Source organism: Phyllopteryx taeniolatus, chromosome 4 (assembly GCF_024500385.1).
Source record: "Phyllopteryx taeniolatus isolate TA_2022b chromosome 4, UOR_Ptae_1.2, whole genome shotgun sequence".
Classification (NCBI taxonomy): Eukaryota; Metazoa; Chordata; class Actinopteri; order Syngnathiformes; family Syngnathidae; genus Phyllopteryx; species Phyllopteryx taeniolatus.
In genome coordinates, this window is record NC_084505.1 from 25,608,707 (window position 1) to 25,635,261 (window position 26,555).

Sequence of the window (26,555 nt, forward strand, 5' to 3'; positions counted from 1 at the left end):
TCTCTGTTGTGTTGAAAGCGTTTGCCAGTTTTTGGGTGTTTTATACATCAGACCAGATGCTGGCGATGACGTCTAATTACTGACTGTCAGATGTTGCTTCAGCAATCCCGCCTTCGTAGGCTCTACAAACAAACGTGTTATGGCTCAGACGCGGCAATTTTGCAGAATCTGTGTGAAAGTGGCGAGAAAAAAAAGGAGAGATAAAAGTACAGATGTGAGCATGCAGCAGAGTTTAAAAAAAAAAGAAAAAGGTGGGCGAGGGTTCGCCAGGAGCTCACGCCGACGCGTACTCGTGTCTAAGCAGCTTTCCTCAGTGGGCCGGGTCGCGGCGGGTCAATGCAGGATTACACTTTTGGCAAACAAGCGGGAGCTCCTCTGTCTCCCGACTCCCCCGTGACGCCGCTCAGCTGTAATAAAGCCGAGGACCCGCAAACAAAAACGCTAACGCGCTATCGATCCACAGCGGCCGAGACGGTGTCGAAAGGGCTCCTCCGTCCAGACCTGAGGCGGGAAAACATCGGGCCTTGCGCAGAAAATTTCTCAATTAGTCGCCACCTTCGGCGGACAGGATACCGAGTTATATCCAACCGAGAAAAACACATTCCGTCCATCCGTTTTCTATGGCGCTCATCCTCGTTGGGGTCACAGGTGAGCTGGAGCCTATCCCAGCTGACTTTGGGCGAGAGGCGGGGCACACCCCGGACTGGTCGCCAGCCAATGGCAGGGCACGTATATTCAAACAACCATTCGCACCAATGGACAATTCAGAGCAGGTGCATCAAAGTCATTTTAGTTTGCGGGCCACATTTACCGCAATTTGATCTCAAGCGGGCCGGACGAGTCTATTGGTGGTTTAATAAACTATAAACAACAACTATGCCAAATTCTTCCCATTGTTTTATAAATAATTACAAGTACATCCAGAAGATATTGACATTTATTGATTATTATCTTGGGAATCATATGAGCAGTCTGACATTTCTTGACAACAGAGATTGCAATTTCAACAGTATTATAAATCTGTTTGTTTTCATTTACACGTGCAATTTACAGATCAAAGTGGAGCGACATAAGGACAATTTACAAAACAACTATTAGGTTCTTTTACATCCATCCGAACGTCTTGACAACCTCAACTCATCACACAGTACAAAATAAAGTGGGAACTTTTTAGAATGAAACCGCAGTTATCCCCCCCTGGCCTGTAAACCTGTACATAAAAATACATACAAATGGTGGCAGTGCATGGAAAAAAAACAAAGTGGTTTCCACCGAACCAACCTCTTTTGAACTGAAGCTACGGGACCCACATGGTGCCGAGGTATGAATAAAAATAAAATTCATTGATAATCTATTCCTTCAGTTTATTAATCTAAACCCTCCATTTACCAAATTGACTTAAACTGACAAAATCAGTGACTAGGCGAGTTTGCAAATGTCAAACCGTGAGTAAGCGGGGATTTATTATGACGAAAGCATGTGACAGACACGTTACGAACATTGAACCTCAGAACTGCGAGGCAGACGTTCATATTTCCACAGCAAATCCAAACGAGTTTTTCTCCTTCAATGGCTAGACGTGGTACTGCAGGCGTCCTCATCGAGGTCAGGAAAACCCTCTTACTTATTCATATTTACCGCTTTATTATTATAATAAATATAATTATTAGTATTTACTGTTGAGGGGCAGAAAGGATTTGGACAATTTTAAGTTAAACGAGGTCTCTAAACAATTGCTTATCAAAAATCGTTATCGATTGATTTGATAATTGATCGGTTGTGGATTCATCGTTGCACCTTCAGTTAAGTCTCTGGAGTGCCTGCTCGCACAACCGTGAAAATCTAATCTCTGCCTGCCTGCCTGCCTTGAGATATGACTTAAAGTCATGCCATGACCATGCTCTCAAGTCAAAACAGTCACACCTCAAATTATCTTCCCACATTGAAATGAATGGAAATGCCATTAATTTGTTACTCTCGCAAAAAAAAGCAAAAAAACAACAACATTGTAATGAGGAAAATAGCATATTGCACTTTACAATAAAATAAATAGAACGTAAAATAAGTACACAGTTTGTGCATCTGATTCAGCGATTCAATTCATTCTGCTGCTCCTTCTAGTGTGCCAGCCTTTGCCACCGGGGGCAGTATAACACAGTCATACGGACAAACGCATGAGGGTGGCTCTCCTTTGATATTGCTAGTATTCTTAGTGACTCAGTAAGATGCAACGATATGTCTTTTTTCAGAGAGGATAAAGAATATATGCCTGTATTGTGATATTGTCTGTCGATATGCGTTTGTCGGTTCACTGTTTGTGTTCAATTATCTCGTATCTTGAAAAGCGTTATGTCAGGTGATTTGTATATATATTATATTTAAAATATAATATATACACATGTCACAGATTTCGCTTATTGCGGGGCTTGTCTGGAACATCACCCCCACGATAAATGAGGGATTACTGTATTTTTAAAGAGCTGAAGTTGGAAAATGACAAAATTAGACAAAAATCTCCACCCTTGGGAATTTTCATTACATTAGCATTCAAACAGCTAAAATGGTTAAAAAAAAAAAAAAAAAAAAAAAAAAAACCCTCAAATTTGATGCAAATGGCCATCATAGAGCCCAAAGGATGAAAAACGGGATGACGTTTTAGCTCTCACTAATGTGAAAGCCGACGTGAATGAACCGACTGTAAAAGAAGCGCAACGTCCGTCCAAGGTGTTCCGTAGCCGCGGGGGCTAACGCTGATGAATGACACCCTTAATGTCGCCAAACACTTTATCTCTGCTTCATCTGTTTTCATTAGGCAGTGAAGACCTTTGGCTGGCCGGGAATGTGCCGCAACTTTCATTATTACCACAACCGCCTTCCTCCCCTCCCGTCGGCCTCGTAAAAAACATGGCGTGACGGATCCAATTCCTTCCGATGACGAGGATAAATTAGAAGAAGTGACGTCCCTCAGAGATGATCCTAACTCACATTTAAAGCTTTCCCAGTGGACCGTGCGGAAAGTTTTGATTTTCATCTCCTATCGCTGCAATTTTCACTTCCTTTCATTTTCCTTGGAGTCCGATCTGGACCTTGAACTCGAGCGCAGGCTGGAAGCACTTTGTCTGCTTTGAGTCACGCTAGGGACGTAAAATCAAAATGAACACACCTCAAGGATGTTGTTGCTTGTGTTTGTCTGTTTTTTGTATCTCTACTCAATGACACAAATATTGGTATACATTTTGTGTAAAGGAAAGTAGAAGGGTACCTGGAGCCTAGCGTGGTAATGCATTTTTATCCCAAATAAATTGTATGAAAATAATTACACGTTACTTAAAATATGGCATACATGTTTAATAAATATTGGCCTTACGTTCACATTTTGAGAAATGAAATGTTTTAACTTATTTACATGTTCCATATTAATGAGAAATCTGGCCGTCTCAACTGCCCAGGTGGAAAAGTCCAACTAGAATAGTTTGAAGGAGGACATTCTAGGCATTGGTCCGGGCCCGGATGAAGAAACCGGCACGGGGCAAGGTGACATGCGGCTAAGTTGGAAAGACAGGACTTGAACAGAGATGTGACAAGACATGACAAGAAGGGCGAGGGCCGAGGGGCGAGGTGTGGAAACGGGCGATAAATTATGCGGCTTTGAAACAGGGGCGGAAAAAACGTGACAACGAAACCGACCTTTACTTGAGCGCCTCAGTTGGTAGGTCCCGGTTAGATGACCAAACGGGTGCCGAAGTAAAGGTCAGAAAGAAAGGACTTGGGCCTGGATTCAAAGGGCTTAGAAAAAGAAAAACCCGACAAAAACTGACTGGAACTAGAAAAATGACAAGGAGAAGAACCATAAAAATCTAAATCTGTGTTATTCAACTAAATGGATGCAGTCTTCAAAATCAGAAAAATCTGAATCTGGAAAAATGTGTGGCGCTAAAATTGTAGGGCAGTGTGAATTACTAGCACGACTGGGAAACTGGCGAAACGGACCGAGCGGAAAGAACAACTGGGCTTACTCGAGGATGGTCGGTGCGGTCGGCATGCCGAGGGCGATGGGAGGCGGACCGGTGGCGCGCAGGGAGACGTCGTGTGCTTCCCGCTGGGTCCTTGGGTGGGGAGGCAGGCAGGCAGGAGTTCAGCGTGTACTCAAAAAAAGTATTCATTTTCAAAAAAAAAGGCATGTAGAAGCAAACAATAAATTAACAAAGTCAACAACAACAACAACAAAAAAGGTTCAAAGTCACAAAGAAACACGAGGAAACAAAACACTCACTGACATGACAGGACCGAAAACATGACGTACAGTATGATGACAACGCACCGACGCAGACAGGAAGAAAGCAGGGAACTAAAAACAAAACAAATAGACAAGACAACGAGGCACACCTGGACTAGACAAGTGGCTAGAGGGAGCTTACTGGTACACGTAAGGGACTGGGCTGACGAAAACAAAATCCTAACGAGCAAGACGACATGATATCGAAGACCTTTACAAGGGACACAAGGAAAAACATGACATGGCATAAAACAAAAACCATATGCAATCCAAACAAAGTCAACAAAAACACAGGTCATGACATTTAAAAAGAGGAATGGATATTCTCTCATTCCATTGCTCAAATGTCTTGAGGATATTAAGGCCTGGCGGTTTTGGGTTTTCGACACTCGATGGGTGGACGCACACCCAACTATTTCTGTACAATCCATTAAAAAGTCAATTATCCATGATATATCCCTTTAAAGACGTCTCCAACTACCGGGGACAAATTCCTTGTGCGTTTTTTGGACATACTAGGCAAATAAAGATGATTGTGATAATAAAAGTAACTGAAGGATGTTAAAAATAGGAGTAAACAGAAGAGAAGACACAAAGCCTTGGTAATATTCGATGTAAGCTTTACTTTCAAATCCTGTTACATTTATATCTGGCAAGTTGAACATAAAAAGAATACCAAAGGAAACAAATACAAAAAAAAAATAGTACAAATGCTCTATTTACCAGTTATCTTCACAACCCTGTACAGCCTTAACCATGGAGTAATAACAATAATAATAATCATCATGTAAAAAAAGCTTTGTACAGCATATAGCAATTGTTACCAAAGCAGATGAGTTGGGTTGAGACTTTTTTCTCTTGATGGTAAAAACGCTGAGATGCCAGTAAAGTCATGCCAACAGCAAGGGGAGTGGCAAGTGTTCATTCCAAAACCGATGACAACATATGCAATGCTCAAAGAAATGCTTATTATTATTATTATTACTATGTATTTTTTTTCCGGGGGGGGGGGGGGGGGGGAAAGAGACTTCAGAGGACATGATCTGTTTTTAGAATTGCAACTAGCGTCTAAAAGATGACACTGATAGAGAGTTGGCAAACAATAAAAAAAACAAAACAGGACGTGACGGATTCCATCCTAACATCACATCCCGCGGCTATGTACGTTTTGGTCGAAAACAATTCTCTCGCCCAATCTGGCATAATTTAACCTAGTAAAATAAAACAATACAAAACAATGATTGAAAAATGCAAGTGTCATGTACAAAAAGACAAAAAAGTAGGGTAGAGGCAGAGTCCCTTTACAAATGAGGGATTCAGGCTGTGAAGGCCACATGATGAAAAAACAAAACAAAACATGTATCTCCGCATGTTAGGATACTTCTTACATTTCGTCAGGAAAACGCTTTCTTTGTCCATTTTTGTAAAAAAAAAAAAAAAAAATCAAATAAATAAATAAACTTTTAAAGTCAAAACATTTTTCTATTTTTGAATAAAAAAATTCTTTGAAGTTTCAATAACTCCTATTTTTGGGGGAAAAAATATTTTCTTTGATGTTTAGATTTTTTCCAATTATCAAATAAAAAAAAAACTTTGATGTTTAGATAAATGAAAATCACAGACTGTGGAGATGCATGTTTTCACTGGACAACAAGCAACTTAATAACAGGTAAAGCTTTTGAAAAGTCTTAACTGAATTTGAAAAAAGCCCTGCTGCCCTATTCCATTCAGAACACGTCTGTCGAGTCTTATTGCAAAATAAAACTGCAACCCTGTGCAAAAACAAAACCCAAAACGATCAGAAATTTAGCCTGGGGGCCTTTTTAGCTCCCAGGAAGAGCGTCACCTCTATATCTCTAATTTACACAATTTGTCTCCATTTAATGATATCCCCCGTGTGGGCGGAGCCTAATGGTGTCTTGATTTGTTTTCCCAGCCAGCAATTTTGAAGCTTTTTAAGTGCTTTTGCCTTAGACGTGTTAACAAAGTTAAGTGCAAATAGTTGATGTATTAGGGGTAGGGCAAATTTGTTACGATTAGAGATGGGCATGATAGTCGATTAGAGGAGGTCTTCGGTTTATGACAGTCCCGACATGTTAGGGATAGACTACGCTGTGTTCCAACTTGAGTACACCCTGTAGATAGACACTGGTGGTGTTCCACAAGGCTCTGTACTATACTTTCAATAGGAACGCAACATACAAGAGATATTCAGTTTACGACAGTACTGACATACGTTTTGAGGCAAGCTCGGTTATCAATCAATTAATTTAATTAATCAATTTATTTAACCAGGTAAAAAAAAAAAAAAATCATTGAGATTTAAAACCACTTTTCCAAGAGAGACCTGACCAAGAAGGCAGCACAAAATCAAATCAAACACAGATAAAATACAGGGTAAATATGAAGTTAGTGGGTACTTATTGTTTATTATTTGATGGTTTTATATTCATGGCCAATAAGTATTTTTTAATAGGCACCAGAAAACCTGCGACCCTAGTGAGCGTAAGCGGTTAAGAGAATGGATGGATGAATGGATAGATAGATAGATAACTTTACCGTGTTAGCCTAGGTTAGTGATAGACTTAGGCGTGTTCAGACTTCCGTACAAATTAGGGTTACGTTGCCACCATAGGAACTGAACTTCGTCATAAAACGAGGACCCCCTATAGATAGATACTGGCGTTCCACAAGACTCTTTACTAGGTCCATGCTACATAAATGTCAAAATCATCCACTGTTCCATTAGGAAAGATAGATACAGGGGTACTCGGTTTTAGGCGGTCCCGACATACGAGGTTCCGAATGGTGCGCAACAAACTAGTTTGCACAGCGTCATAGGAATACACGTGAAGGCATGCTCAGTTAGTGCTGTATTTCCTGTTTTGCATTGGATTGTTTTATACTTATGGCCTAGAAGTGTTTTTAAAACAAATGTTTACTGTAATCATGACTTTACCACTGCATTAGTGTGGGTTTGTAGACTACACTGTGTTCCAACTTGTGTACAAATATGGGTGTTGTCACCGCTGTACAAACAGAACTCAGTCATAAATCGAGGACTCCCTGTAGAGAGATACTGGTGGTGTTCAACAAGACTAGGTCCACTCTAAAAAAATGACAAAATGACTTGCCGTTTCAATAGGAAAGCTAGATAAGATACAAGAGATCCTCAGTTTACGACGGTACCTATTAGGTATATTAGGCCCACTAAATTTCAAAATTACTTGGCAGTACGAAAGCTAGTTAAGAGCAGGGCAGTCCTTGGTCTACGAATGTACCAACATAAGGTTTTGAGGTTACAAATGTCACGCAATGAACTAGTTTGCACAGTGACATGGGAATACATTGTAACACGGCAAAAGAAGGCTCAGGATCAGTTAGTGCAATAGTTACTGTTTTATATTTGATTGTATTTTATTTATGGACTAACTACAAGTGTTTTTCATTAAAATATTTACTGTCATTCTGACTTCACTATACAGACTTTCTAGGCGCAGCTGATGCGTCGAGGGGTCCTGTTTGGTGACCACTGCTTTTTGCAGAAGTGGTTCTGCTGACTTCATCCAGCCGTGATCTTCAACTCTTGGTGGAGTGATTCGCAGCCCAGTGTGACGCAGTTGCGATGAGAATCAGCACCTCCAAATCTGAGACCATGGTACTCAGTCAGAAAAGGGTGGAGTGCCCTCTCCATGTCGGGAATGAGATCCCGCCCCAAGTGGAGGAGTTCAAGTATCTTGGGGTCTCGTTCACGAGTGAGGGAAGAATGGAGCTGGGATCCGTGAAGTGTCTGCAGTGATGCGGACTCTGTATCGGTCTGCCGTGGTGAAAAAGATTTACCGGTCGATCTACCTTCCGACCGGTAAATGGCCACGAGCTGTGGATCATGACCAAAAGAACACGATTGCGGATACAGGTGGCTGAAATTAGTTTCCTCTACAGGCTGTCCGGGCTCTCCCTTAGAGATAGGGTGAGAAGCTCGGTTATCCGGGAGGGACTCAGAGTCGAGCCGCTGCTCCTCTACATTGAGAGGAACCAGACGAGGTGGCTCGGGCATCTTGTTAGGATGCCTGCTGGGATGCCTCCTTGGTGAGGTGTTCCTGGCACATCCCCCCCAGGAGGAGGCCCCGGGGACAACCCAGGACACGCAGGAGAGACTGTCTCCCGGTTGGCCTGGGAACACCTTGGGATCCCCCCGGAAGAGTTGGATGAAGTGGCTGGGGAGAGGGAAGTCTGGGCTTTCCTGCTAAAGCTAACTCTGTGACCCATCCCCGGATAAGGGGAATAAAATGGATAAATACTACTACTACTACGTTAGCATAACATAGCTTTACCTCTTGCGTACAAATATAAACTCCGTCGTAAAGCTAGGATCCCTGTACTTGATTGTTGAGGAGGCAAAATGGAGTGCACTAGTTCAATGGTCCCCAACCTTTGTTCGGCAGTGGACCAGTTCATGCTCGTACATGTTTCGAGGACAGGCAACCTTTTGTCGACAAGGGAGTGGGGGGTGCTGATTGACTTTTGGAAGCTAATCATCTATCAGGGTTGGGGCGGGGGAGTGCGGCCCGGCACTAAATGGCCAGTCCGTGGCCCGGTGGTTGTGGACCACTGCACTAGTTGACTATGACGTCAGGTCACGCCTACGTCGGCGATTATTCTGGCACGGAAACAGGAGTTCAGAACACACACTTTAAAAAAAAAAAAAGTCAAATGCCCATCCCGTAGTTATTGTTTCTAGTGGAAGCCAAAGGATGGTCTATACATGTAAGTAAAAACACATTTTATGATATCAAAGACTCTTTAAAAAAAAAAAAGTAAAGTAAGTGTCTTTTTACCAGCACATAAGATGTCCCTGTTCACGCTTATTATTATTATTATTATTATTATTATTTTTACATCAACAAAAATACATTCATTCAAGTCATTTTGGAACAGTTTTTCTAGTTATTTAGCTTCTTTTTTTGTACACAAAAATTACAAAAGCTCCAAAAAGCACCATTTGAATCGGCCCTGCGGCAACCGACCGAACTCCAGCCGGTCACCTCCGCTAACCTGTTAGCATGGTATACTGTATATAATTTTGTCATTGGGGATTGGGTGAGTGCAAAAATTATCTTCAATTGGGATGTTTGTCAAATTTTAGATTTGATTCTCATAGCTTAGCAGGAAAAAAAAAAGAGGTGACGCCAGGCAGCAGCTAAGCATAACATGGTTTGACCATCATACAAAATAAAACGACAAAAATTAAAAAAAGACGGGCAGGGGCTACAAAACTATGTACAAAATTGATAAATAAGTGCGTAGTTTGAGGCGTCTGCTTTGGAAACGAGCCTTTGTCCGTTTCATGGGTTCAGTCTGTATCGCACCGCCGAAAAACCAGACCAGAAACTCCATGTTAGCTTCCTAAGCTAGCTTGAAACACAGAAAGAGGCATGCTATCTTAATGCAGCTTGAAAACGAGCTAGAAAACTGTTAGCTTCCTGGGGCTAAGCGCTCGTCCCACGTAGCTGTCGTAAAATTCAATCAACTTATAAGAAAAAAAGCAGCTTTTGGATATAAATGTTTGTTTTTGTTAGCATGTACAGCTCTTAAAAATGTTTGTGGTGGTCTGATTGGGATAAAAAACAAAACAAGTCAAACAGTCTCGGCCCGCTCCCTGAGTCCCAGGTAAGCCAGGAAGGAGTGTTTGTGGGAGGCGGGAGAGGGGGCGGCAGAGTGGGCAGTGGAGTGGGTGGCAGCCGGTAGGCGGGGCGGGGTGTGGAATGTGAAACTGTGGGTGAACAAGGTGCTGAGGGGGATCAGGTGCGCCCGCTCGCAGTTTCTGTACGGATCCACGTCGTCACCGCAGCCCGATGAGGACCGGCTGTTGGGGTGAGCCAGGCGAGGGCCGCCACCCAGGGTGCGGGTCAAGGCGACGGAGCGCAGCGCACGGGACGCGGAAAGACCGCCGAGTCCCACCGGCGTCTCCCGTCCCGTCCCGCAGTCTCCCTCCTCTGCCGCCTCCGCCCGGGAGGTCCGGTGGGTGGGCGGCGCGTGCTTGAGCCTCTTGTGCAGGTTGAGGTTGTCCTTGCGCTTGCAGCGGTACGGGCAGCGGTCGCAGTGGAACGGCCGTTCTCCCGTGTGCACGCGCACGTGCTCGATGAGCTTGTTGGCCGTCTTGGACAGGTAGCCGCAGCGCTCGCAGCGGTAGTGGTTGCCCAGGCGGTGGGCGCGCGCATGGGCCTCCAGGGAGGGGCGGTCGGGCCACAGTCCCTGGCAGATGCGGCAACGGTGCTCTGTCTGGAGGTGCGTCTTCAGGTGGCACTCCATGGCCGCCGGACGACTGCTGGAGTAGATACAGAAGGGGCACCTGGATAGGGTGGTGTAAAAGGGTTGTGTGTGGGGGGGGGGAGACGAGAACAGTTGAAGACGGCGGGACCACCAGGGACGTGGCTGGATATTGATAGTGATGGAGAGGAGGGGCGTTGGTGAGGAATGGAGCAGCACTTACATTTTTAAATAGCACCTTTCATCTGCTCTGGGCCCCAAAGCGCCTCACAAACCCTGCAGAACAGAATCACAGGGTTTTTCCTGCATATGGAATTTGGAGGTGGCCGCCTCCGCATAATTTCAGGCGGCCTCTGGCTCTAAAACCTCTGACATCAAGACAACTGTTATTATTTGACCAGCGTTGGACTAAATTGGGTGTCGTTTTTAACTGCAATTGCGGTTTTGAGGTAGAACGCCACAGCAATGCTGTATCAGTAACAGTTGGTAGTCAGACAACAAGGAGGAATATGACAGAAGAAGACCACAATGACGAAGAGGAAGACGGAAGAGAAGATGACAACGAAGACGACACCGAAGGAGACGACAAAGAGGAAAACAATGGAGAAGACGAAAATAAGGACGAAGAAGTCGATGACAGAGAAGACAAAGAAGTCAATGAAGAAGACGACAACAAAGAAGAAGGCGAAGAAGAAGACAGATGAAGAAAGCCATAAAGAAGGTGCGAACGGCAGATTTTCTTTCCTAATCCAAATGCGACAATTCGACAATTTTATGATAAAACATATTGTTTCAGGGCATAAAGGTGAAGCGAGTGTATGTGTGAGCACGTCTAAAGTTACATTAACACAAAGCCGACGTTAGAAACCAAGTTTGCATTACATCTGTTCCCTTTTATTTAATAAACCAAGATTGTCATTAATTTGTTTTAATAAATCTACTTTGCTGTTACTTTGACTTAATAAACAAGGATTGCAGTTGTTTGTCATAATTCTGTATGAATAAATAGCCGTTACCTCTGTTTTAATGAACTAAGTTTGCCATTTCTTTGTTTTCATGAACCCATTTTTTTGTAACTTTTGTGTGAGAAACAAAGCCAGCATTACTTTCTTTTTCAAGTTTGATGTTTGTTTTACCAAGCCAAGTTTGCAATAACGGTTTTCATAAGACAAATTGCCATAAGAGTTTTTTTTAATAAACAAATTATTGATCTAATAAATCACGTTTGCTCTAACTGTTTTAATACAGCAAAGTTCAGCATTGCTGAGTTCTGCGCATGCTTCGACGGGAGTTCATGACAGTCACAAACAGAATTGTGATACAGGTGTAAAGCATCAATTACATTTTGTACTATGTGATAGCTAGGACTACACACTCTTGTGAATAGCTATGTTAGCATTGACACTAGCTTTGTAGCTTATGTCAGTCACTGCCAGTGCAAATAGACCATCATGTGAGACCACAATGATTCATTTAGCTTTTTCTTTGGCTTTTCGCCAACATTACATGAATCAGTGAGTGCAAACAATCCCTCAGTGTGTCTTTGTGTGGTGGCGTGATGGGTGAGGGAGGGGGGAGGACGGGCGGAGTTTAGGAAAGGTGTGACTGTACTTGCTTTCCTTACTTGAGTCCTCCGGTGGGGATGCTGTGACACTTCTTGTGCTCCAGCAGCTGCTCTGGAGTCTTCAGGAACTTGTGGCACACGTCGCACTCGAACATGCGCGCGATCAGGTGGATCTGCACGTGGCGCTCATACATGCTGCGCGTCTTGCACACGAACGTGCAGAACACGCACTCGAAGCCTGGAGAGAGGGAGGCAAAAGTTGGCGGCGGTCGTTACTTTGTACAGATATTCCCCCAATTTGTGATCAACTGTAACAAGGTTCATAAGGCCTAACCCCCCTGATGAGGCTCTCTCCAGTGGCATTAATGATAAAGACAACTTGAATGACAAAGAAGGATGGTTTGTAAAAGAACCAAAAAAAAAAAGCAACTCTGAAGGGGTATGATGCCTTTGTGTTAGGCAGATTAAGCAATAGGAGAACAATCCCATGTATATGAAAATGTAATTTGCATCTCCAGAAAAATGTTACAAACCATGAAACTTCATTTTGGACGGTAAAGACATTTTGGCATTAAAAATAATAAGTTATTATTATTTTCTCTGAGAAAAGAATTATGACCTTTGAACATCTCCCAATAAAATACTCATATCAGTAAAATTAATTGATTTTCAAAAGGAAATTCAGTGGGCCATGTTATTGATAAAATTATATGAAACTGACCCTTATGTGCATTTTTCTGTAATCTGTGACGTCGCTACTGTACATCGCACAACAGCGATTAAAATTTTGAATCGCCGCAAAAACAGTGGCCGATCATTCGGCCACTCGTGAAAACTAATTACAGGAACCCGCACACTGTTCAGTAAGGAGTCCAGTAGGATTTTGCCGCATCGCTCGGTGTGCGGCAGGCTTTAGACATACACTGGTACCTTGACTTATCAGTTTAATTTGTTCCGTGACCAAGCTTGTAGCTCAGTTTACTCATCAAATCATTTATCAACTCTGAAATGACATTAACCCGATTCATTTTTTATGTTACGCGTTTTTAATAAAGAAAAATAGTACTGTATGGTATAAAACAAAAGAGTGTAAAGAGATGTAAAGAATGTAAAGCGCCACCTTCAGCGCCTGTGGGGGATTAGTTTATTTTTTTTGTGGAACTTCTCTCAAGCTGCACCGTATCTGAAGCTTGCTCATAACTCAGAATTAGGCTCGCAATCAAGCGACAGCTCGTAACGGAAATCTTGCAAGTTAGGGCACTCGTACGCCACGGTGCTAATGTAAATGTTTAAGGGTCTTTGTATACAACAGCAAAGAATGATTTTATTTACCAGACATGTTTCAGCTGAACACAACAAGGCACGTAACTCAAAATTCTTACTTGTGGAAGTAGGAAAATGTCCAAATGTTAATATGTTCAAAATGTTCATAAGTAGGGAAGTAACGTGTATTTACACTTCAAACCTTTTACCTTTATCGGATTTATCCTCTGTGCCTGAGCCCGAGCGGCTCCCGGAGCTGGATTGGCTGCTGGCCGAGGAGGGCGGGGCCAGCAGACTCTTGAGCTCTTCGCCGCTGGTGTGCGTGAGGTCGCCGCCCTCCGAGCTGTTGAGCGAGTCGCTGAGCGCCGACAGGGATGACGACGTACTCTTGGTCTCACTCAGGGGACTCCTCGAGTTCAGGCCTGGAACGTTACAAGACGAGAACGGGGACAGGAAGTCAGATACCAAAAATGTATAGATGCAAATTGGCAATAAAGCTAACTTTCCTTTTGAGTAGTATCATGTTCAGTCAAAACTGCAATGAACCGATGCTATGAATTTTCTCTGTACCTTTGTTTTAATAAATGTTTAACATTGTTTGAATAAACGAAGTTTGCCTTAACTTTGTTTTAATAAAAAATGTCTGTCGTAACTTTGTTTTAATAAACAAAGTTCAAAGCAACTTTATTTAACTAAACCAAGTTTACTGTTAGTGTGTTTTAACACAAATAAGGTTTGATGTTTGTTTTATTAATCCAGATTAGCAGTACCTTTGTTTTGACCGACCAAGTCAGGTCATTCGAGTTTATCTACGTCACTAGCGAAGATATCTGCCTCCCCTTTCCACTCCTGAGCCAGCGCTGTCAACATAACCAACACGTGGACTCTCACAAGTAGTGAGGGTTGGGTCTTCTACACAGAGCCAACCAATCAGCGGAAAGGGGGCGGTCTTAGCCAAATATGGACAAAGAGGACATAAAACTGGGTCAAACTTCCCGCACATCAGATGGTGGCCGTTAAATAGCAACAATAAAATTACAATAACGCCCAAAAATGCCACGTTATGTCATAGATATCCTTAAGCATTAACTGCACACAATCTGTGATTCCCAACCAGTGCGCAGTGAGAGATAATCAGGTGGGTCACGGAAAGCTAGTCAATTTCACGTAATTGGTCCAAAAATGTGTATTAAATACTGTATCTTTGTTCATCTATCTATGCCAGTGACATATAGTGACAGGAAGAACAATGAAATGCTCTTCCAATAGATGGCAGTGTACATAATTGACCTTTGCACTCATTTGTGGCATTTTTTGTTTTGTGGAGTCAAATGTCAGTGGCTCAGTTGGTAGAGCCAGTCCGTCAGCCAGTGACCGAAGGGTTGCCGGTTCGAATCTTGGCTCCGACTGTCCCATGACGAAGAGCCCCTGGGCAAGACACTGAACCCTAAGATGCTCACAGTGGTCTTGGCAGCAGCCGCCCATTGGTGTGTGAATGCGAAACTTTGTAAAGCGCACTGTTATGGTGTAGATAAAGCGCAATATAGAATAAGTGCAGACATTTAATGTCACATATGCATCTTCTTGGCTCAATAAAGGTTGGGAAACACTGCAGTAGATAATGATTATAAGAGTCACTGTGCTGTGCATTTTATTGTACCATGCAGAACTTTGTCGTCACTTTTATCCTTCATGTATACACAAAAACAAACATAGCTGTGACTGAGGGCCCCCCCATTGCTGGCAGACAAATCAAGAAGCAGCATGGTATTATTGATCCACGTCTTCCATTCACCAGGAAGCGAGAGCGAGGGAATTAGAAGTGGAGGGAGATGCCGAGGGACACAGGGTCACGGGCGAAGGAGCTAAGATGGCGGAGGCGCGCTTCAACAAAGGACATTCGCCAAAGACGTCGGCGATGGGGAAGCAGTGCGCCCCTCCTGCCGAGTCGGGCGCCGTACACTTGAGTTGGAACTCCGCGGGGGGCCTGGTCAAGCTCCTTGAACTGCGAACAAGCTGCTGAGCTCAGCCACTCTGGTCTGTATCCACGCAGTCAACATGGGAAAGCTATACTCTGTCAGAGACTAAAAGGTGGCGTGTAAATAAAGATTTGCACTCCGTTGTGTTAAGTGACTTCCATCACAACTAGGGATCTACACTAACTTTTGCACTGGTAGCACTGGTGCGACCAACTGAGAAAAGCCTTAAAGCAGGGGTGGGCAAACTTTTGTGATTTCGAAATCGGACAGATGGTCCAGGTCATTGGTAGATGAGAAAGGGGGAGAAAAAAACAAATCTAACAAACTAACAAACAAACAAAGAAAACATTAAAATGCTTATTTTAATAATACATTCACGACTATGTTTTAATTTTAATATTTGTAATTATAATTATTGAATCAAAAAATAAGCCTATTTCACAATGTGTTATTTGGAATAGATTTTATTGATAATAAATGAAACATTTACTAAAAAAACAGATTCTACTAATATTTTTTATTTACAATTATTAAATTTTCCAATTATTTAATGATAAATGAACGAAAACAATCTATAAAAATGAGTAACTACATTTTAACTAACCAATTTTAGGAAAACTATCCAAATTAATGCAACAAGAAAGAGTTTATTCTCGTAGAACAATGCTCATTTTTATTTTACAATTTCTAAAAGTCAATGATTTATAATTTAATTAACCAATTTTGAATAAAATATTTTCAATATTACAATAAATCAATATAAATACATTAGTTAATAAAATCAATGCAAAATGTTAAGTGTACAGTATGTTTTATTATTTACAGTAATTAAATTAACCCATTATTTAAGGAGATATATGAATTAAAGAAATTAGAAAATAATGCAAGAAATAAGAGTTCATCTGAGTGATGAAATAATTACTGTTCATGTTTTAATTGTATTTGTAACCAATGTTTATCAATAAAACATGTTAAAGGTACTGTATGTATAAAATTGTTTATTTTACTTCAAAAACATTGTAATTTACAGTACATAAATTAACCAATTATTTAATGGATAAATCCATTTTTTAAAACGAATAAACACATTTTAATTAACCAACCTTAGAAGGAAAAAAAAGTAACAGTTGAAGCACACTAAAAATATTGCAGGACTGTTGATAATATAAATGCGCAGTGGGCCGGATGTGACGGGCCATACTTTGACCACCGTAAAGCAGATGCTCCAATTGATTTCTTCCATCACCCCAGGCGCGATAAGGGACAGCCTTCTCAGATAAATGAGGCCACTGTGGCCTCTGAAGACCCTCTTCATGTTGCCAATCCCGCACGCACACACTCAATAAGCCCACACACACACACACACTTAGAGAAAGAGCCAAACATCAGCAATAAAAGTTGTTTTCGGACAAAAACGCTTGCCATCTTTCAGCAAAGGATCACATGAGCAGGTTTAAAAGTTTAAATAGAAAAACAAAAACAAAAAACATCTACTGGAGTCCATAAAAGAGGCAAATTAAACAATTTAGCTTTGTTTTGATAAACCAAGTTCAGACCTTTATTACTTATACATACATATTACATATAGTTCGCTGTTTGACATTACTTTGTTTTATAAACAAAGTCGGCCCCGGCTTTGCTTTGACAAACCAAGTTTACAGTAACTTTGTTTAAATAAAGCAGGTTCACTGTAACTTTGGTATAAGGAATCAAGTTAACCGTAAATGTGTTTTTCTAAACCAAGTACGGCGTAACTTTGTTTTATAAACCAAGTTTGATGTAACCTTGTTTAAGTAATCCCAGTTCACGGTAACATGGTTTTAATATACAAAGTTCACAGTAACTGTTTCAATAAATCAAGTTCACTAGATCTTTGTTTTCATAAACTAAGTTCACCGTTACTTTGTTTTAAAAGCCAAGTTCACCATATATTTGTTTTAATAAACCAAGTTTACTGTTACTTTGTTTGAATAAAAGGAAGTTCGGTGTAACTTTATTTTAGTAGACCAAGTTCATACTACTTTGTTTTAAAAAACAAGTTTGAAGATGTAACTTAGTTTTAGTAAACCAAGCTCGCCGTTACTTTGTTTTTCATCAACCAAGTTAACCGTAACTGTGTTTTAATAAACCAAGTAACAAGCAACTTTGTTTTGATAAAGTGAGTTTGCTGTTACTTTGTTTTAATAGGGTCAGGTCAAATAAGACGAAAAGTCTGCTACATTTCCTGATCAATGGGGTATTTTGAAATTTTTGGGAACTGGGATCCTCAACAAATTAACTTTGAATCTATCTTAGATCCTGCATTGCACAGCGTCTTCTGGTGCCACCACAAGAACTGTTTCTGCCTACACTGGCAATGTAATCTCACAGACGTTGAAACTCAGCCTTTTTAAGTCAGACAGCTGCCATTTTGAGAGCGATACGGACAAGTAGATTACAAATGTGGGTACCTGCGTGTCCGGTGCTCATATGGCTCTTCATGTCCCCCTCCTCCATGCACACAAAGTCGCAGATGCTGCAGCAGAGCGAGAACATCCACTGCTCCTTGTCCACATGGAGCGACATGTGGCCCACGAACTGGGCGTTGAGCTCCGTCTGGAAGCCGCAAACATGGCAGCTGCAAGAGAGCGCGAGAGCAAAAGAGGGAGATGCGACGTGTCAACCAACGCCAGCATGCATTTGCTAAGTGGCGCAGCTTGGCTTCCTTTGAGAGCTTTGATGCAGATTAGTCCAATGATGGCTTCATTACTTTCCCTCACACATCCTAGCCACCAAAAGCAATGGGAAGTAATTTCACTTGAAAAACTGGTAGCCATGACGCCCGTCTTTATGCTAAGCTAACCTAATGTCTCTTGGCAGCACAATACTGAGCAATCTATTTTTATTACTGATAAATCGAGAACATTATTAATTGGTTTGGAGCCAGAGTACAAGGAAGATTTTTATTGGGGTGGGGAAATTGTGTGTGTGTGTGTCTGTGGGGGGGGGGGGGGGGGGAATCCTGCAAAAGTTGTCCCTAAATCTTTAGTGCCAGCCAGAGCTAAAGAGGGGAATTCAACTAAGATTATTATCATTTATACATTGTATTTTACATTACATTCATTATGGGGACGATCTTAAATGTTTTCTTTTTTTTTGTATCCTGCACATAGCATACTCAAATGTTTAGTGTCAGAACAGATATTCAATGAAGAAGCTATAATTACACTTGTTTTTTTATTCACTACTTATTTGATCTGGTGTCAGAACATGAACTGGAACAGGAGGAATTGGATATGTATTTTAATTATTTATCTATAAGTATTATATTATAGATTAAAATAACCTTTAAATTGTCCATCCTTTTTATGTTTAATAGTCTTATTAACTACTTGTTATTTTATTTATTTTTTCATCCATCCATCCATTTTCTACCGCTGATCCGGGTCGGGTCGCGGGGGCAGTAGCTTTAGCAGGGACGCCCACAGACTTCCCTTATTTTATTTATTTTATTTTATCATGTATTAGTTTAATAACCGTTTTGTTTATTCAAAAATGTTTTTTGCCCACTTGTCCCCTTAAAAGATATACTTAAATGTAAACAATCAGACTGGAAACGCTAAAGTCGAACGACTGTACAACTCAGACTAACAAAAACTTCAGCAAATCTTATGAAACCCGGGGGAACCTATACTCTGTTAAAAACTCATTTGCTCGCCGTTTCTGTGCTCAGGCTAAAGCAATAAAAGTGTTTTTGTTTTCATTTTATGGCATCTAAACCTTTTTGGGTGGGGGCATGAATTACTCACAGATTTTCGCTATTCACAGCAGGGCTTGGTCCCTATTCCCCACAAATAGTGGAGGAACATTCATTGTATACAACATTCATTTTTAGACTTCTCAGCTAAGATTTTTTTTTTTTTAAATCCACTTTTTGACCTTTGTGGTTCCACTGTATAAAAATAGTAAGGGATAATCCATTTATTCTTCTATTTGAATGATTAGCTCTTCAAGTATCATCATAATGACCCACATTAAGGTGCGGTAGCTTAGTACGTGTTCAGAAAAAAAAGAAAAAAAGAAGAGATGTTTTATTCCTAAAGACTATATTTAATATTATTTTAAGCCACTGATATAAAAAAACTGTACTTAAATAATGATTCAATTACAATATATTGTACATAACATTTAAATTGTACCTAAATGTTTAAAAACAAAAACTTTGAAAGATTAAATGCAAATATATTGAACTTAAAAATTAAATATAACTGAACTGCACTTGGTCAGTGATTATTTCTGGTACCACTTTTGTACCAACGTACCACAGTTTGAGAATCACTGGACTGTCAACACTTCGACTTAATGGACATGAATGATCACCTGTAGTAGTAGGCGCAGTTCTTGCGCTCGGCGGCGTCGGTGGCGGCGGCGACGGCGCTGACGATCTGCTCGGCGTCCGTGTTTACCAGCTTAACAGAGTGGATGGTCAGGTGCTGATTGAGGTTGGCCCTGCACTTGGCGGCATAGGGGCACAGGTGACACTTGTACTTCCTCTCCTCTGCCACGAAAACACAGACACACACATTAGCTCACATTATGTCGCACTCTTAGATCTAATTACTCAGCCCTGCCTCACCTTCACTAAACCCGGGGTCAATTTAATCCTAAGAGGACAGTAAAATGTGCATGAGGTACTTTGACAACAGCACCTGAAACATAATTGAACCCTGTTGATGCATACCACATACCCTCAAACACTGTAGTCAAGACCAGGTGTTTATTTTCGAAGGAAGCATCCATTTGAGAGGGGGTCTTTGTTTTTGGACAAATGCTCGCACGAAGAGGCAAGTGCCCAGCCCAGCGCTGTGTCCAAGATAATCAAGTAAATTTTATTCATATAACTCTTCTCACGGACCCAGTGCTAACATGGATAAAATACAGTCAGTTAAAAAAGATGATGTGATTGGTATTGGCACTTGATGTAGACTGTAGGCCTGTGTGTGGTTTCTTTGTCGTATGTCTTGTTATCTGATTGTATGAAGCGTTGTCGTTGCGTAAAAGCATAAACAGTTGTGACAAATTTTTGTACTGCAGCTGTTCGGGTTTGCACTTGCTGCACGGCAGTAAGAACACACACTTGTGACTTTTGTTTGTCATATGTTTTGTTATATTTGTTTGCAGGATGCCGTATCCTTATGTGAAAGTGCATTCAGTTGCGACATGATTTCTTTGACACTTTTGTCGTGTGTGTATACAGGTTTCCAGGTTTTGCACTTGCTGAATGGCCAAAAGACCACGTGCATGTGTATTTTTGGGTTTTAGTGATTGCGACTTGCAGTAAAAATGCAAACCAAATCAGGAGCCCCTTTTACACAGAATTGTTTGCACCTTTTTCCCAGACGAGCGGAGCCGCCTGTGTGTAAGAGTATTCCATAATGTGAGACCGGGTGAAGTCTGACACCCAACACTTCTCCGCTCTGTTGCGTTGCTGCATATTTCGAGTTTGCACTTGCTGCACAGCTGCAAGACCATGCTGGCGTTTATTTTGTTAATTGCTACCTACGGTGGAAACAATGACGCAAATCAGGAGCCCCTTTCATAGGGATAGACCGATTACAGGCTGGGCCGATTGTCGGGACAGATATTTGGGATTTTGACGAATTGTATATCGGCAGATGTCTTTTTTTAATTATCTTTTTAAGCCAGATATGGCCCCCAGGCCTTGAGTTTGATAGTTACCTAAAAAAAAAACAAGTGGAGTGGAAGGACAATAACAGTTGGTGGCAGTAATGCGCCATTACGCTGCCAATAGACCCCACAGAAGAAGAAGAAAAAGGAAGGATGTAGAAAAAGGAAGGAGGTAGAACAGATTAATTGCATTTCCATTCATTACAATAGGGAAAGATGGTTTGAGATACAAGTGTTTTGCAATATGTGCGTGGTCATGGAACAAATAGAAATCGTATCTCAAGGCACCATTGTACTTGCATGGTTCCTTCTTTTTTTTTTTCCAGAGGAAGAAGGAGCCACCTGTGAGCAAGGGAATGCCGTAATGCCGGGACCGCGGTGTCAATCTCAAAACTGTGAGGCAGATGGGCTAATCACTAGTTCACTATGCTACCTGGCAACTAATTAATATTCTTTTTTTTTTTATTTTATTTTTTTTAAATCAACATACCAACACATCATTTCTTTGTTGAAACATGCACACACACAGTTCATTTGCCCGAAGGACACGAAGCCAGGCAACCTTTATGTCGTTGGGGAGACCAAAAAGACCACCACGGTGACATATGCCCCAACTTCTGCTCTCTGTGGTGTGGCCAAGCTGTTCGCAGCCAACACGCTCAGATGGTGTTCGCGTGTGTGCGTCTGTGTGTGTTTGTGTGCGGGCATGTCCAATTGTGTCTGGGACCATTTTCTACACCAGTCTCAATTTGTGCTCTCTGAGATGAGGAGAGCTATGCTATCCCAACACCACAACTGACCACACCGGACCTCCCCTCCTGATTCGGACACATTAATTTCCCCTCTGCTTTTAATTGGCTTTCAAGTGAAATTCCGCAAGCGGGAAAAGAAGAAGCAACAAGAGAGAGTCGATGGAGGATGTGGGATGGGGACACGGGAAGCTAGGAATTCGGTGTGTGTGTGCGCGTGTGTATGCGTGCGTGTGTGTACGCATCGTTCAAATGGGGTAATGAGCAGGGGCACTTTTCCCGGTGAGACTAATCATGGTTGTAATCTCATTAAAGGAAGGGTAATCTAGTCTAGTCAACCTCATTTACCAATGCTCGTGTGTGTGTGTTTTTGGACTTTAACTAACAATTATTTTCATGATCGATTAATCTGTAGATTATTTCCCCCCCCCCATTACCCTTTATTCAAAAACAGGACTTTATTTCAAATTGACAGTGCATAAAACGCACAAACTTTGATATGAAAAATGTATTATGATTCAGTTACTGGTTTGGTCCGTAACATGTCAGAAAGTAGGCAAAATGTTGATCGTTGTTTTCCAAAATAAAAGCAGATGTTTGCAAATGTCTTATTTTGATTGTACACAAAGATAATCAGACAATATTTCCTGTTGAGAGGCTAAAATTCAGAGGATTTTGACAATTTTACGTTAAACGTCTCTAAACGATTAATGCATTCTAAAAATAGTAAACGACTAATTCAAAAATGTATTAGTTGATGATTAATCTGTTGTTGCACCTCTAGTGTGTGTGTGTGTGTATGTGTATGAAACGGTTTACTGATAAATTGTGATACAATTTCAATTGGTTAACATTACCATTAAAAACGGTAATTATCATCAATACCAAGAGCTCTGAGGCTCCTCTTTAAACTGACGTGCTCAGTTAGCGCAACAACATAAGCGATAGCATCCACAGCTAATAGGAAAACTGTGCTTAAATAATGATTCAATTAAAATATAATGCTTAATGATTGAGTATTTTAGAGAATTTCCACTTTTAAACGAGCTTTCTTGCACTGTACCATTTTTTATCTTTATATATATTTTTTTTCTCTTTGTTTTTAAATGTTTTGAGCTGTCTTTTATTTTCTGTCTTTATATTTTAAATGCTTTTAATCATGCAAATCACATTGCGTTACCTAGTGTAGGAAATGCACTATATAAATACATTTGCCTTGCTAATGCAAATAAAAGTGAAACAAAATCCTGTACATTAAAACACGTGATTATTTTTGTCACAATAATGGTGGGATGGAATGTTTTAATTTTTGTGTTACCTGTGTGTAGGGCCAGGTGTCGCGATAGTGTCTGTTGCCTCCCAAACACTTTCCCGCAGACGGGACATGGGAAGAGCTGCTCGTTTAGCCGCCACTGGGAGATCCCATTGCCCGGTTCACATTCGTCCTTTTCAGAGTCTGCAACACACACAAAAGGACAGCCATCATTCACTGCACTGATGCCACCTACAGTTTGAGGCTGTCACTCCAGTGACAGATGCATTTAAAACCCTCCTGTTATGTTGACTATCAAAACCATGTTTGGCGGGACGATCATAAACCTAGAACCCCCAGTACCATGTTTTGACTACTTGGTAGCCAGGGGTAAACATAATTTTGGCCTAACTAGTTTGCTACCTAGGCGGCACGGTGGACGACTGGTTAGAGCGTCAGCCTCACAGTTCTGAGGACCCGGGTTCAATCCCTGGCCCCGCCTGTGTGGAGTTTGCATGTTCTCCCGGTGCCTGTGTGGGTTTTCTCCGGGCACTCCGGTTTACTCCCACATCCCAAAAACATGCATTAATTGGAGACTCTAAAATTGCCCGTAGGTGTGACTCAGAGTGCGAATGGTTGTTTGTTTCTATGTGCCCAGCGATTGGCTGGCAACCAGTACTGGGTGTACCCTGCCTCCTGCCCGATGACAGCTGGGATAGGCTCCAGCACGCCCGCGACCCTAGTGAGGAGAAGCGGCTCAGAAGATGGATGGATATTGTATTTTTTTAAACAAATATTAGTTTATTTTTCATATTATGCCAATTTTTTTTCTTTTTCTTTTTTTTTTCAATCTGGTATTTGCCCCAGACCTTCTAATGGGTCTAAGCCCATAAAGCCATTAGCCTCACAGGTGAGAAGAGAGGCACGTTCTAGTCACGTCAGGTGACGGCAAGCCAGCCAAACTTGGGAGTCAGCCACCTGACAAAAAGCAAGCCCATTAAGCCAATTAGGTCACGCTGTGGGCCTTCAAGTTTCCAATTGTCTAACCGGCAAGAAATGCTGGATTGTGGTTTATTTGTGATGTATTTTTTGTTTATAGTTATGAAGTTTAATTTTACTTTATTTGTATTTTCATTACTTTTCATGAAATATTCTTCTTGTATTTTGTATGATTTAAAAACATATTTTGTTGATTTTTTGGGGCATATTGTAATATCTTGGCATATTTCCCAATATGCCGGCACGGTGCACTACTGGTGAGCACATCTGCCTCACAGTTCTGGGGACCGGTGTTCAAATCCCGGCGCCGCCTGTGTGGAGTTTGCATATTCTCCACGTGGCTGGGTGGGTTTTCTCGGGGCACTCCGGTTTCCTCCCACATCCCAAAAACATGCGTGGTAGGTTGATTGAAGACTCTAAATTGCCCGTAGGCGTGTATGTGAGTGCGAATGGTTGTTTGTTTCTATGTGCCCTGCGATTGGCTGGCGACCGGTTCAGGGTGTACCTCGCCTCCCGCCCGAAGATAGCTGGGATAGGCTCCAGCAGCCCGCGACCCTAGTGAGGATAAGCGGTAAAGAAAATGGATGGATGGATTTGCCAATATAGATATATATTTCCAATATTTTTATTATTTTCCCTAATTTGTCTTTTTATCAATTAGTTTTTTTGCTAAATATTTGTATATAATGTTTGTATATATCTTTTTCTCGCGGATGCCAACTGTCCAGCTATTTAGCAGCATGAAAATATTCAAGATAAATTGCAGTATTACCAATAAAAAGCATATAAATGTACAAGTCAAGACAAGTGGAACGAGGAAACGCGGGTGTGGATGTGTTCACATGGAGAGCAGATAACGACTTAAAAGAGGAGTAGAGTTAAAGGAGCAGCAGAGGTTCAAACGCACAAGGGAAAAATGTGTGTGCATGAGTGCGTGTGTGTGTGTGTGGGGGGTTGAATTAACTTTCATGCCACTCTTTGACACCCAAGAGCCAATCAGATTTCCATTAACTGGCAGAGGGACAGGTAAAGCTGGCACAGGCTAATTAACCTCTGGACCACTGGCTGCTACAGGAAAGGAGACTAGGGGGGACGCCCCGGGCAAGGGGGGCACAGAGCCCAAAGGCTCATTTGAGATCTAAGCAGGGAGCTGGAGGTTGAAACAGTGTAGTTAATTGAGATGTGTGTGGAAATGCTTTTGTATTTTCCTGTGGTTTTTATTGTGTGTTACCGTGGAAAGGTGCCCGGGTGGAGGAGCTGGCCTCTGCGGGGGAGGAGCTTTTGGAGCGCGAGTTGAAGGCTGATTGTCGAAAGCACTCGTCCAAGAACGGACTGGAAAATGCAGAGGAAACCAAAGCCCCGTTTACAACAAGTACATTTTTATGTTATGTGGCCTTTGTTGTCATTTGGCTCACCTGTTAATTCCCACCATGTGGCCGCCCTTGTGGTTGTTGGCTTTGCTCACTTTTTCTGGAAAACAAAAATAAGACAACATACTTAAGCAGGTTACACATAACGATAATCAGTCTGATTTGGGTAAATGTGGTAGGTGATGTGTCCACGTGACAGTACAGCGGTGCCTTGAGATACAGCTTTAATTCATTCTGTGACCACACTCGTAACTTAAATGTTTTAATAACTCAAATCCTCTTTCCACATTGAAATGAATGGAAATGCCATTAATCTGTTCCAGCCTCTCCCCCCCCCCCCAAAACAGCGTTTTTTTTAAACTGAGAAAATAGCACTCCATAATACTGTACTTTATAAAAATGGACAGAAATGACAATTAAAAATAATAAAAAATACTTAAACATTTGTTGTCAAACTTCAAATGTTGTCAAACATCAAATGAAAGGCTACTGAGCTGCTGCCCACATTGGCCACCTGGGGGCAGCATAAAACAGACACGGATATACTGTACATGGACTTCTGTACAATATAGACTCAGTTCCTCTCAGCTCCTTGCAGAGGATAAAGAATAAATGACTATGTACTATGCTGAATGTCTATGTGTTGCTGCACAGTTTGTGTTCAAATATCAGTTTCTTAAAGTGTTTTATACTGTATAAGTGTCACATTATGTGTTAACAGTAGTGGACAAAAGGCTACACTATTTGGTTGTTTTAAATTAAATTAAATTCTTCTAGTTCTATGTTTAGTTTGACAGTAAACCTAAAATGGAAGTGGCAAACAACTTGAAGCCTCTTTTTTTAAGAATTGTTTAATATTTGACAAAGTACTGTTTATTGTGAAGTGAGCTGAGTTGAGTTAACTGAGTTAACTGCTAACATACAGCGCTTGTATCTGAAGTCTGCGTTTGCAAGTCAAAGAACAAAATCGGTTGTATCTGGAAAAACTCATAAGTCGGGTCACTCTTATCACTGTTTCTTGGTCCATTATTTTGCTTTATGTTGTGAGCCAAAATTTCAGGGACAAGTGAGGAGGGAAAAAAAGGAGCAAATAAGGTCCTGTGATGCTATATTATGGGTGAGGCGAGTCCCAGTCGCCAGAGCATTTTTAACCGTTTATAGAGCGG

General features: G+C 41.5%; 1 protein-coding gene across 4 annotated transcripts in view; it reads right to left on the bottom strand.

The window, feature by feature from the left end:
- Positions 1–2,581: 2,581 nt before the first annotated feature.
- znf827 (zinc finger protein 827) overlaps positions 2,582–26,555 on the bottom strand; it is a 104,607-nt gene continuing 80,633 nt past the window's right edge. Inside the window, exons 7-15 of one of the 4 annotated variants that reach the window (XM_061770928.1) lie at positions 25,435–25,489; positions 25,251–25,351; positions 23,087–23,224; positions 19,712–19,889; positions 17,803–17,969; positions 13,583–13,795; positions 12,171–12,348; positions 10,770–10,822; positions 10,490–10,628 (exon numbers count right to left, since the gene is read on the bottom strand). In XM_061770928.1, coding sequence (XP_061626912.1) covers positions 10,774–10,822; positions 12,171–12,348; positions 13,583–13,795; positions 17,803–17,969; positions 19,712–19,889; positions 23,087–23,224; positions 25,251–25,351; positions 25,435–25,489 — 1,079 coding nt within the window. In that variant the 3' untranslated portion in view covers positions 10,490–10,628; positions 10,770–10,773. Of the gene's footprint in view, positions 4,107–4,879; positions 10,629–10,769; positions 10,823–12,161; positions 12,349–13,582; positions 13,796–17,802; positions 17,970–19,711; positions 19,890–23,086; positions 23,225–25,250; positions 25,352–25,434; positions 25,490–26,555 lie in introns of those variants that run through there. The other 3 variants (XR_009788176.1, XM_061770927.1, XM_061770926.1) reach the window with 3 other exon arrangements.